General features: G+C 54.9%; 1 protein-coding gene across 6 annotated transcripts in view; it reads left to right on the forward strand.

The window, feature by feature from the left end:
• The window catches only part of IQSEC3 (IQ motif and Sec7 domain ArfGEF 3), a 107,547-nt gene that overhangs the window by 78,804 nt on the left and 15,816 nt on the right, over positions 1 to 12,927 (forward strand). For all 6 annotated transcript variants that reach the window (XM_034935057.3, XM_034935059.3, XM_034935063.3 and 3 more), the window contains exons 6-9: positions 5,986 to 6,108; positions 6,489 to 6,655; positions 10,888 to 11,027; positions 12,533 to 12,658. In XM_034935057.3, the coding sequence (XP_034790948.1) occupies positions 5,986 to 6,108; positions 6,489 to 6,655; positions 10,888 to 11,027; positions 12,533 to 12,658 (556 nt within the window). The remainder of the gene's footprint in view (positions 1 to 5,985; positions 6,109 to 6,488; positions 6,656 to 10,887; positions 11,028 to 12,532; positions 12,659 to 12,927) is intronic.

Consider the following 12,927-nt stretch of genomic DNA (forward strand, 5'->3'; position numbering starts at 1 on the left):
ACTAGAGAACGGTACCTCCAGGCCCCTGGGTGCTCCAGCCAGAGCTCCAGGATGCACCAGTGATGCCTCCCTTTCCTCACTTCCCACATTCCCTGCACCTCGAGTCCCATCTGTTCTTCCTCTAAGATGCAGCTGGATCATTCATTCAGTTTGTTTCCACTGCTCCTGCCTTAGCCCAAGCCCCATTATCTGTAGCTTGGACCTCTGCAGTAGCATCCTAACTGGGCCCCTGCTTCTGTCTTCTTCCCTGCCCCGCTGCCATTCATTTTCTCCCCAACAGCCAGGGAAATCTTCTTAGAACAAACAGGACCCTGTCATTCCTCTGATCATACCCTCTATTGTGTCCCAGTGCATTCAGGATAAACTCCCAAATCCTTCTCATGACCCACAGAGCTGACAGACTGAGCCCTGGCTGCTGCCCCACAGTCACCATTCTCCCTGTTACTGTCTGCACTGCAACCTTGCGGACCCTGCCTAGGTCCTTGAAGCTCCTCCCTGCCGTGAGCCTTTGCATATGCTTCCTCCCTTAGCCCACCTGACAGCTCTCCCCTCTCTCCTTCCTTTGGCCACCTCCTACTCATCTTTCAGGCCTCAGCTCAAATGCCATGTCCCCAAAGAGTCCTTTCCAGACATACAATATAAAATATATCTCCTTTGTCCTCTCCTGGAACCGTCGTTTCCCTACATAGAACTCGTCATGACTATAGGTAAAGAATTATTTTTGACTCTGTGTTCAATGCCTGTCTCTCCCACCAAGACAGAGACTGTGTTGCTGGCCACTTACACCAGGTCCCGAGCACAGCCTTGCACACGGGGCCACTCGGTGCATGTTGCTGAAAGAGTCAACCAGCCACTGCCACAGGGCACAAAAAGCATCAGAAAGGGGAAGGCAGGAGGTCAGCGATACGGACCCTGCTGTGGGCTCCAGGTGCCCAGGCCAGCTCTGAACCTGCAGGGTGACCACAGAGCCCCCGTGCTGACTGCCCACGCATGCACCAAGAGGCTCTCCTGTGTAACTGTGTCCACGTGCTTCTCCTTGACCTCTCACAGGTCCCCACCAAGCCATCTGGGTAAGATCACAGCCCCTAGGAAGACATGCATTAGTGCCAGCCACTGAGCAGCAGAGAGCCAGGGAGAGGTGAGGGAGAGGAGGGCACAGGGGACCACCTGCCCCAGGAGATGTCAGCAAGGAATGAGATGTGTGCAGCACGCCTGTAGGGCTGGCTGTCTAGTGTACTTCAGTCTCATATGTAATAAAAACATAATGGTACAATGGTTCATACTGCACAAGCTTGAGAAGATGAGGTCATTGCACACGTAGTGAAGCACTTAGAGCCATACTCAGTACAGAGAGCTCGGAGGGAACTCCCCCGACTTGAGTAAGGGACCTCCCTGCCACCCCACACACACACACAGGAGTGAAGAGAAGAGAGCCCAGTGGGGCAGGGAGAGGCCTCACAAGATTAGGAAGCTGAAAGCCTGCTCTCCCTAGCTGTGGGAGCATGGGGCAAGCCCTACGTGGCATTAGTTTTGTCTTCTGTAAAATGGGGAGATGATACACCAGAAAAGACCACCCGGGAATGTGTGGTGCTCTTTACCTTAAAGATGACCAATGAGGAGAGATGACTCCGGGCCGCCCTGGGTGGAGGCTGCAGCATGGATTTGGTAAACTGCCCACACTCAGCTCCCCAAGAGGATTCCAGGGCAGCAAAGAAGGCTGGAAAGTGGGAATTAGGAGTGCTGGTAGACACTGCAAAATAAGAGAAGCAACAGGACAGAGAGTGAGAGAAGGGGAGGGAGCAGAAGAGGGCACGGTGCAGGCAGAAGCTTATGCTCAGGGAGTGAACAGAGGAGGCTCATGCTGGAGAGGGCCGAGGCTTATAGGTGCTTCCAGGGGGACACGGACCCTGGAATGAGCAGGGCTTATGGTAGACAGCACAGTCCCACCCCCAGCCACCTTCCCCAGGATGACACAGGCCCCATCAGGAACGCAAACAGTGATCAGTGACTCCCCCTAGAGGAGGGTGGGGATGAAGCCACCAGCCAGCCAGGAGTGCTGCTGCGGTCGTCTGCCCCCTGCCGTTGGGAGCGTCTGCAGTGCTTCAGAGATGGCCGGTGCCTCCGGGTGCCAGTCCTGAGAGGTCACCTGGTCCAACCCCCAGCTCTCCAGTGAGGAAGTGGCTTCCTCAGGCAGGAGGGTAGAGTGTCCCACCACTCAGCACAGCTTCCTCCCTTCCAGCTAGGGATTTCACAGCCAGAAAATGTCATTTTTCCCCCCAGGGTCTGAGAAACCCAGAATAGCACCTGTTCATGAAACACAGATACCCTGTGGTGGCAAATGCAGTGAGGGGAGGAAGGCAGGACGGCAGGTGCATAGCCAGGGGAAGAACTACATCTGTTTATGCCTCCATCCACCCCTCCCTCACCACCCCCACGCAAAAGCAGCCCCGATAGCCAGGTGGGGACACATGCCCCTAAGGACGGCTGCCTGGTGGCCTGTGAGTTGCTGGACTCACTTTAAAAGCCGCAGTGAGGCCTACCCTTCACTCAGCTCAGTCTTTGGTTTCACAATTTAGGAACAACTGGGAGATCTTGCAGAGAATGCTGATTCCCAGGCCTTGCCCCCAAATATTCTAATTTGCTGGGTCTGGGGTGGGGTCCAGCGAGCTGCATTTTAACAAACCACCTTATGACTCTGCTGTGGGGTCCTGAGAGCACACACTGGAAGATGTTGGATGAGAGGCCCTTCCAGCTCCACAGCCCACGTGTCCACCCCTGCAGCCCTCCCCGCTTCGAGGCCCACGAGGGGTGTATTCAACTCCCATTCTGTGGGCCGACCTTTCAACCTGGCTGCTTCCCCCATCCCGGTCCTTGGCTCTCAGGCTCTCAGCTCACTACCGGGGCTTTTAGCAGCAGCCCTGAGCGAGTGAACGGCTGCTTGTCACCTGAGTGAAGGGCTGGAAACCAGGCCATCGTGCTTGGCTGGGCAGATGCCACCCTCACCAGCTGCTCCCGCTGCCTCTGCGGCAGCCTGCCCCCACGGTGCCCTGGGCCTCCCAGCACCCCCACCATTGCAGGGTGAGACCTGGTCCATAGCCCTGGGGCAGAAGGCACTCAGAGAGAGGCTCTGGGAGGAACGTGGATGTGGGAAGCCGGGTGCCAGGACCTCAGCGTTCAGAAACAGGGAAGGGGTGGGGTGCATGACAGATGGGGGCAAGTCCTGGGGAGCAGCAGGATGCCACTCAGAGGGACCAAGGGCCGTTCTGGGGCCCTGAGCACCCAGGCCTCTTTCTTGGCCTCATAAGAGTCAGCGCCCCTGGGCTGAGAGGGTGGCATCTGGCCGCTCCATGCCGCCCGCACCGCAGTCCGCGGCGCACTTCACATCTTCATCTCTACCAGACTTCTGTCTCTTCCTCTTCCCCTCCTGTCCCTTCCTCTCCTCGTGCCTGTTGGTCTTTCCGCCTTCCTCCCTGTCTCTGTTTTTCACTTGTTCTTTGTCTCAGTCTCCGGTCTTGCTCCCTTTTCCCTGTCTCTGTTTTTCGCTTGTTCTTTGTCTCAGTCTCCGGTCTTGCTCCCTTCTCCCTGTCTCTGTTTTTCGCTTGTTCTTTGTCTCAGTCTCCGGTCTTGCTCCCTTCTCCCTGTCTCTGTTTTTCGCTTGTTCTTTGTCTCAGTCTCCGGTCTTGCTCCCTTCTCCCTGTCTCTGTTTTTCGCTTGTTCTTTGTCTCAGTCTCCGGTCTTGCTCCCTTCTCCCTGTCTCTGTTTTTCGCTTGTTCTTTGTCTCAGTCTCCGGTCTTGCTCCCTTTTTGGGATCTCTCTCCTGCCTTTTCCTCCTTGCCTGTCCCTCCCTTTCTCTCCTTGCTCTCTGTCAAATTAGACTTTCCTTGTCCTTCGCTGCCCCGCCCCATCTCTCTGGCCCACACGCTCTGACCCCCTTGCTGCGTGACCATGCTGGTTCACCTCCTCCAGGCTCTCTCTGTACCCATCGGACCACAGCCTCTCGGTCACCAGCCCTGGACAGTGTCACTGTGTGGCTCTGTTGTGCCCAGTTGCTGACTCCTGATGGGCTGGGCTACGGGAACACACGGATGTGGCCGCATAGGGCCTTTGGCGCTCACGTAGGGCTGCAGAGGGTGCAGGGTGGAGGTGAGGAGGGCCACCGGGAAATCAGAGCAGCCTCTCGCCTGGCTGGCCCTGGAAGCCCCTGTTCCCCAGCCGGCAGCTCAACCTCAAATGCCCTGATTCTGGTGCTGCCGATTCTCATGCTTGGGCAAGATGCTGGCCTCCACCCCAACCCCACCCTCACCTGCCCACTGTCCCGGCCAGCAAGCCTGAGACGAGTGGGCTTTGACCAAGCCAAGGACAACTCATAGCCTGAAGATGGCCATGAGCCCTGCCTACGGGAGGGAGGCGAAAAGGAAAGAGGAGGAGAGACCCCCAGCTCCCTCTCGGCGCCCCCTCCCTTTCTAAGAGTCTTCGGTGATGCACTTTTCTCCTTGTTCTCCCCAGAAACCTGTGGGAGGCAGAGTCCACGGACCACCAGGCCCTGACCACCTCCACTGTGGCATCTCCCCTTGTTTTCTCCTAAAAACTGACAGCAGAGTTGGGGGTCTCCATGTCTTCTAGGCAGTGGGCACGAATGGAAGCTGAGGTCATGGAGGAAGTGGGTCCACCTCAGAGCTCATGTCACCATCACAGGGCCACTCAGCAGGCGTTTTCTGTGCCCTCGATGTGGTGGGCAGGCAGGCCAGGGGACCACGGGAGCAGAGTGGGACTGCTTGCCGGCAGTGGGCAGTGTCAGGGGCAGTGCAGGGGCTGTGCCATAGCCAGTGGGAGGAGACTGGGGTGAGTGGGTGTAGAGTGGGCAAACGTCAGCTCCAAGAGCCCAATCTAACGCGCTTGGTCTGCGTCTCCCAAAGGGAAAGCAATGCCCAGGGGACATTGGGTCCCCTGCTTTTCCAGGCCTGGACTCCTGCCTTGCTGCACATGGCCCTGGGGACAGGGCACCCCAAAGGAGGGTGAGGAAGGGTGAGGGGACTGGGAGGGTTCGGCCTCAGACCCTGCAGTGCAGAGTCCCCTGGATCGGGCTAGACCACAGGAAGGCGCGTGCTTAGCTGGGGGGAACTGGCATGTGATCCCACACCCCCACCCACACACACTGAAGCTCGGGATGTTCACAGGCAAACCCCTCAGGGTTGGAGGCAGCATTTCAGAGGTAGCAAGGCCCTTGGGGAGCAGGGACTCCAGCCTCCTCCCTTTTCAGAAGGTCACACGGAGGCCCCAGGAGTGAGTGGGCAAGCCAGACTCACACCAAGTTCGCAGGAGGGCCCGGACCAGAATCTGGCCCTGCGTGTCACGCCGTCCCCTCACGTTAGGCACATTTGTCATTTACTCTTAAGAGGCCATGCCTCCCACCACAGCCTCCCCTGAGGGCTGGGGCAGCTTGGGGGAGCTGGGGCAGCTGTGGGGAGCTGGGCTGCAGAAAGCCCCAGGGGCTTGAAGGGCTCTGCTCCTAACTGTTCAGCCCACAGCAGAAGGGATCCAACGGAGGACTCAGTCCCCTCAAGACCTAAATGAGAAAGTGAAATTTAAACCTGGGAGAAACACAGGCTCCTAGCAGGTCTCTGAAAGAACAGAAGAATCAATATGTTTACTGTATTATTTATGTTGAAAGCTTTGCTTGGGGTACTCTGAGGTTAAGAAGGAAGGAACTGGGATTTGGAGTCGGAAGATCCGAGTTCAGCCTCCCTCCACCCCTGTGTCCTGGGCCACCAAGGCCTCTCCTGGTCTCAGGGTTTGGGTTCCGAAAGGGCTACTGTGGCAGGTGGGAGGAGATGGTCTTCTTGGGGCATTAAAGGGCGACCCCCGGGGGTGAGTAGCCTGAGGGGCCCTGCACCTGTCCTGGCTGGGAACAGAGGCCAGCGAGAATGGGTGTTGGAGGGTGCTTAGGGGGCCGCCTGACCTCACACCCTCCCTGCCTGCCCTCAGCTGCGTGGTGGACGAGATGGACTTCTCCAGCATGGAGCTGGACGAGGCTCTGCGCAAGTTCCAGGCGCACATCCGTGTGCAGGGGGAGGCCCAGAAGGTGGAGCGGCTCATCGAGGCCTTCAGGTAAGGCCGCTTCCCAGCTCCACTCCCCAACAGACCCCAGGGTGGGGAAGCCGGGCCGCTGTGAGCCTGGGAGACAGGAAATGCTATCAGGAGGGTTGGACATTGGGCCAGAAACACCCCTTCTGGTGTGGGCAGGAGGATGGCTGGGGAGAAAGAAGGGAAGGGAAGAAAAGGGACCGGCCCCTCGAGCTCCCCAGGCTGGAAATGTGGGGCATTTGGGGGTGTGGGGAAGAAGACCAGAGTATGGGACAGACACTGGTCTCCCTGAACCTAAAGCCTTCGGAGAGCTGGGATACCCCCTGGACACCCCCCTCCTTTGTTGGGCCCGGGGGAGGGTGGGCGGGGGCTCAGCGTCCGCTCTGCGTCTGACCCCCCCACAGCCAGCGCTACTGCATGTGCAACCCCGAAGTGGTGCAGCAGTTCCACAACCCCGACACCATCTTCATCCTCGCCTTCGCCATCATCCTCCTCAACACCGACATGTACAGCCCCAACATCAAGCCTGACCGGAAGATGATGCTGGAGGACTTCATCCGAAACCTTCGAGGTGAGGAGGTGGGCACCGGGGCAGGAGGGGCAAGGCCACGGCTCAGGCCCCATTCTGTGCACCGTGCATTCTGTGAGTCTGAGCCCCTATCACAGATCGTCACCTGCTGTCTGGGCCTGGTCACCCGTAGCAAGCTGGGAACATTCCTTGTGAGCCAGGCGGCTGGGGAGTTTCCGGCATGCAGCCTGCCACCGCCACTGCTCTACCAAACAGCAAGCACCCTTGGGCAGTGCCTCTTGCCCTCCGTGGAACGTGGTTGGCCCCTAGGCCCCTGACACCAGAGCTGGCGGCTCAAGTGGTGCCAGCCCTTTCCCTCCACAACTTACGAGGAAGGAGCCAGGAGCAGGGCCCTGGGTCCATTTAAGTCAGCCTTGCAGATAACTGTATGGCACCAGCTGGCAAGTCCTTCTCTCATCGATGCAGCGCACTGCCTGGCAGGGAGCAAACCAGGACTGGCAGAGTGTGATGTGTGCGCAATTGTTTTTTATTTTTTACCCGTTAAAAGAATCAAAGTTATACATCCACATAATTTAATAAAGTCAAATAATCCTACAAGGCTTATCATAGAAAAAAATTAGTCCCTGCCCCTCTCACCACTCACCTTCTCCAGAGGCAACCACTTTTGACTTTTTTAGCTATTTGCGCTTCTTCTGTATCGATAAACCGCAGGCTTCTGCTTTGCTTTTTTCTCTCTCTTTTTTTAACTGGCATAAAGTCCAGACTGTGAGTGTGTAAGCCTGAAGTTTGATGAATGTGTACGGTCATGTGCACTGTGTCATCACACCCGGATCCTGATCTGCATCATTTTCACCTGCCCAGAATGTTCTCTCCTGTCCCGTCCCAGTCAATACCTTTGCCCAAGAGTAACAACTATTCTGCCTTTTATCACCATTGACGAGTCCCGCCACTCCTTGAACTTCATCTAAATAGGGCTATACAGTATTTATACTTTGGTATCTGGTCTCTTTTATACACTGCTCCTTGTTAATTATTATTTCTGTTGCCCAGGCTGGAGTGCAGTGGTGCAATCTCAGCTCACTGCAACCTCCACCTCCCAGGTTCAAGTAATTCTTATGGCTCAGCCTCCCAAGTAGCTGGGATTACAGGTGTGCACCACCACACCCAGCTAATTTTTATACTTTTAGAACAGATGAGGTTTCACCATGTTGAACAGGCTGGTTTTGAACTCCCAACCTCAGGTGATCCGCCTGCCTCAGCCTCCCAAAGAGCTGGGATTACAGGCATGAGCCACCACGCCTGGCCCTTGTTAATTATTTTTATTTTAAGCATTATCTATTAATTCCCCATTATAGAATGTAAAGATTTAGCCCTCTTTCATCCACCTTCCCCGACCCATCCCACTCACGTCAGTGCTCATGTTATTAGGACTCTGCACACACACTCCAAAGCTGAGTCTGCAAGTGCAGAATGATTGCAACTCCCTTCATCTATACTTTCCTTGGAGTTAATGCTTCTCTTTCCATTTGCTTAACTCTCTGAGGACCTCCCCTGATTCAGCCCCAACTTCCCACCCTATGTATCAAGCTCCTCTCCATACGTCCAGACCCGGGAGGTGGTGCGGGAGCGTCATCTTCCGGGAGCCTCTGGTCCTGCTCCAGTCTGGACAGTGGCCGGGCCAGGGCACAGCCAGCATCCTGGGCCCTCCTTCCCTTCCTCTCATGATAGATTCCTGGTTCCTGCATGTCAGAGCTCCCTCATTTTTAGTTTACTTCCAGAGAAAAGGCCATTTTTGAGAACTTGCATTTCTGAATGTATCTTTTTCTGTCTTTGCCCTTGGTTGGGAGTTTGGCTGGGGATAGAATTCCAGCCTCAAAACACGCCAATCAGGATTTCAAAGGCATTGCTGCTGCATTGTCCTTTAGCTGCCAGTGCTGCTCTGCCATCCCAGCTGCTGGCCTTTTGTCTGTTACTCTTTCTCTCTCTCTGAAAGCTTGCAGGGTCTTCTGTCTGCCTTCATGTTCTGGATGTTCACGATGATGCACCTTGCTACAGTTCTTCTTCCATCCATCATGCCCAGGGCTGGACTGATCCTTTCCATCTAGAAACTCATGTCCTCCGGTCATGGGAAGTTTTCTTAAATGTTGTATTTGATCATTTCTGCCCTCCAATTTCTCTGGACTCTCTTTCCTGAACTCCTGCTATTCTGTTGGTGGATCTCCTAGTCTGATCCTCGTAACTTTTATAGTTTTCTACCTGCCATCTTTGTTTACTTCCTTGACTTTCTGGAAAGTGTCCCTCAGTGCCGTCTTTTGTGTCTCCTACCAAGTTTTTCATTCCTGCTGTCATATTTTTCATTCTCAATAGCTCTCTTTTGTCCTCTCAGTGTTCCTCTTTTATAGCATTTTATTCTTGCTTTGTAGATGCAATATCTTCTCCCATCTCGGTGAAGATGTTAATATTGGTTTGTTTGTTTGTTTTTCTCCCTGCTTGCCTCTATTTCTTCTGGAGTCCTTTTTTCTGTTTTTTCCCCCCCCATATTTCTTTCTCTTTCCTGGTATAGACTTTCCAAATGCAGTTGATGAAATCTGGTTGTTCATTCATAAGAGTGAGCCACCAGAAAGCTGATGAATGACTCTGTGAACACAGGTGGAGGCTGCTGGCTGGTGGGCTTTCTTGTAGGGTGATTTACTTAAGGCATTTCACTGGGAGACCCTACTGCAGTATCTGGAGATATTTTTTTCTTGTTCTGCCTGATACCCCGAAGATAAATGTTCAATCTGTTGCCCAGAATGTATGATTCTGGCTGCCAGAGTTCTGAGATCTTTAAGTGGGAAGTGGAGTTGAGGGTTAATATATAGGTTATCAACTTCATCACCCAGTATTCAGCAGAGTCCCAGCTTGGCTGGGTGTGGGGTCCCTCATCTCAGAGTTCCAGAGAATGGACCCCCAGTCTTCTGCTGGAGTGACGAGGGGATAGGGAAGCCCAGCAGCTTTCTAACCCGTTTTCAACCTGTTTTCCAATTCCCAGCCCATCTTCACCTTCGCTTTTAGGGGCTGCTGTTACCACCAGCTCTAAGCCCTTTGGTGGCTGTGTGGTGTTCGAGTGGCTTCTAACCTCTCTGCTGGTCTAGGTTTCAGCTTTCTCAGGTTTGCTAAATCCATCCACTTATTTATCCACTTGCCAGGTCCTGGGGTGCCTGTGCCTTTGCTCCTGTTCTCTGTCTTTGTGGGTGTATGCTTTTCTAAAAGATTCCTTTCTCCCGAGTATTCAGAAGCAGCAGAGGCATGCAGCCTGCCACCTTGAACTGGGGGCATCCATACACTCAGCCTTTCTCCTTGCTTTTTCTCACCCGCCGCCTGATTTCTTTCAGCCTCCTTGGCTGCTCCGTGGCTCATTCGCCTGACTTCAGGAACCAAGATCAGACGTGGAAGAGACCAGAGCAGGCAGGGAGCTGCGCGTGGAAGGCGGGGTGTCCTTTCAGTAGCTGGGAACACTCCTTTGAGAGATGCTTGCCAAAGTTGTTTTATTTTTAATTTTTCCCTCTTATAAAAGAAGCGTATAGTCATTAAAGAAAGATTTGGAAATAGTAGAAAGAAGATATTTTAATCGCCTGTTTCTCCAAAAGAAACGTGTTTTCTTGTTGGCATATTTCCTGCCAGTGTTTTTTTGTTGCCCGAGTTTTATCATTACTATGAAGCAGGAGGTGGGACAGGGGTGTCCTCGCCTGCATTGCCAGGGGTCTGCCTGCTCCCCCACTGCTCCCAGTGAGGGAGGAATCTCTTCAAAGACTAAGCCCTCAACGCCATGCTCCCTACTGGAGGGGAGAGGAGAGCCCAGGAGGAGGAAGATCCAAAAGAGAATGAAACAGAAGCTCCTTATGATGCTGGAGTGGTGGGGTGGAGCTGGGGGGTGAGACGAACACAAGGAAGACGACAGAACTGCAGAGGCACAGAGGGTTAGCAGGAACATGGAGGCTGTATCTGCCATCAGGAAAGAGGCCTGGGAGGTGGGCGCCAAGACTCTGGTTGAGGAACATCAGGAGGTGAGGCAGGAGATGTGTGTTGGGGCCATATCATTAGTTTTGGTGCCTGGCTAAGGAACTTGTTCTTAATTGAATGGGTACGAGGCACCAGCCATTGAAGGCATGGCAAAAACCAAGGCCACCCCCCGGGAGCTCCAGGCTGGTTGGGGGTCTCTTCTGTCTGGCTCCAGGGCTCTGACACCCTCCCTCCCAACCCCACCACCACCCCTGCCCACTCCATGTTGTCAGGTGTGGACGATGGCGCTGACATCCCCAGGGAGCTGGTGGTAGGTATCTATGAGAGGATACAGCAGAAGGAGCTCAAGTCCAATGAGGACCACGTCACGTACGTCACCAAGGTGGAGAAGTCCATTGTGGGCATGAAGACAGTGAGTATCCACAAGCTACCTATCTCCCGTCTCCTTTCCTTTCTTTCTTCCTGGCATCTCTTCCCAGTCTCCTTCTTACCTTTCCAAAACTCTTTTTTCATGTTCATTCACATGATAGTTATGAAGTACCTACTGTGTGCCAGACACTGCATCTCTTTTTTTTTTTTTCTTGCCTGATTTCCTCATTGCCTCTTGCACCAGATACACAGCAGGAGAGATGGAGATGAGATGTCAAGAAGGACTGCCCAGTAGTCTAGGGTGGAAGCATCTGGGTGGCCAGATGAGATTTAGTATCCCTTTCCTAGGACAGCATGACTACCAGGCATTCCTGGATGGTCCTGATGAGTAGAAGGCCGGAAATGGGCTCAATAGGCTCCAGGCTGTGGCATCACCATAGATTTGTCCTATTGGTAGTGACCTGTGTCCCAGGCAGCATGTTCCAAGCTTGCCATGATTTTTAAAGTGGGACTTCTCTGTAGGCTACTACACTTTATACTATAAAGGATGTCATGGGGGTTCCAGTTCCTCCTCCTCATATTGTTGCCTCAGGGGATGGTGTGGGAGAGTTTGGAGACCTCTTCTGAGGCCCTGCACTGGGCTCCCTCCTCCCAGGCTGTGCAGGGACAGGCTTTTCTGCTTTGAGAGCCTTTATTGCTGAGGTCTTAGCATCTGTCAGGTTGCAAGCGACCGGTTTGTCTTACACGCTGGAGTAGATGCCAGGTGTCTCTGTGATCCCTTCGCTCTCGCACACCTGCATCTGTGCAGTAGAGAAAGGGTGGAGGTGTCATATCTGCAGGCCGCAGCCTGGGGCAGGGGATGCCCTCAAGGTTTTGGAGGGAAGCAGGTTGACAGTGGCTGGATTGGAACGGCCTGAAAGCTCTTCTCAATTTCCTATTCCTGTCCCTCTATCCCCTCATTTACTGTGGCTTAGTGGACCCCTTCTCTGGCCGTGCTCCCCAAGAAGCATGACAGGGATGAGCCCTGGGACGAGGGGTGAGTGTGCGAGGGAAAGAGCCTCAGACGAGGAGACAGAGGATGAGAGTCAAGTCCAGGCCCCAGGACAGAACCGGAGCCCCTCCCCTCCCCCTCCACAGAACCGGAGCCCTCCCCTGTCCCTCCACAAAACCGGACCCCTCCCCTCTCCTCCCTCCACAGAACCGGACCCCTCCCCTCTCCCTCCACAAAACCGGACCCCTCCCCTCTCCCTCCACAGAACCGGAGCCCTCCCGTGTCCCTCCACAAAACCGGACCCCTCCCCTCTCCTCCCTCCACAGAACCGGAGCCCTCCCCTGTCCCTCCACAGAACTGGACCCCTCCCCTCTCCCTCCACAAAACCGGACCCCTCCCCTCTCCTCCCTCCACAGAACCGGACCCCTCCCCTCTCCCTCCACAGAACCGGACCCCTCCCCTCTCCCGGGCTGTCTCCTCTTCTGGAAAATGGGCGCGTGGGTGGGGAGGCCTCGAGGCCTCTGGTCTCTCCCGCTGAGCGCCCTGCCCGCGTGCAGGTGCTGTCCGTGCCCCACCGCCGCCTGGTGTGCTGCAGCCGGCTCTTTGAGGTGACGGATGTGAACAAGCTGCAGAAGCAGGCAGCGCATCAGAGGGAGGTGTTCCTCTTCAATGACCTGCTGGTGGTGAGTGGCCTCTGCTCCGGGACTGGGCTGGGCTGGGGCTGCCTCTGCCGCCCTGGTCAGCCTGGGCAGGGTCCCTGAAGTGGGCAGGAAAGGACGCCCAGAGCTTTCAGACAGAATGCCTGTTCCGTGGGACGGATCTGCCTTCATGGTGCTTTCACACCGTGGGCGTGAGGGGGTTCAGGCAGACATGCTAATTCCTACCTCATAAGTCATGACACCGAGACGTCAGATGATCTGCTCGTGGTTGCACAAACTGTTAACGAACTAGT

This window comes from Pan paniscus, chromosome 10 (assembly GCF_029289425.2).
Source record: "Pan paniscus chromosome 10, NHGRI_mPanPan1-v2.0_pri, whole genome shotgun sequence".
Classification (NCBI taxonomy): domain Eukaryota; kingdom Metazoa; phylum Chordata; class Mammalia; order Primates; family Hominidae; genus Pan; species Pan paniscus.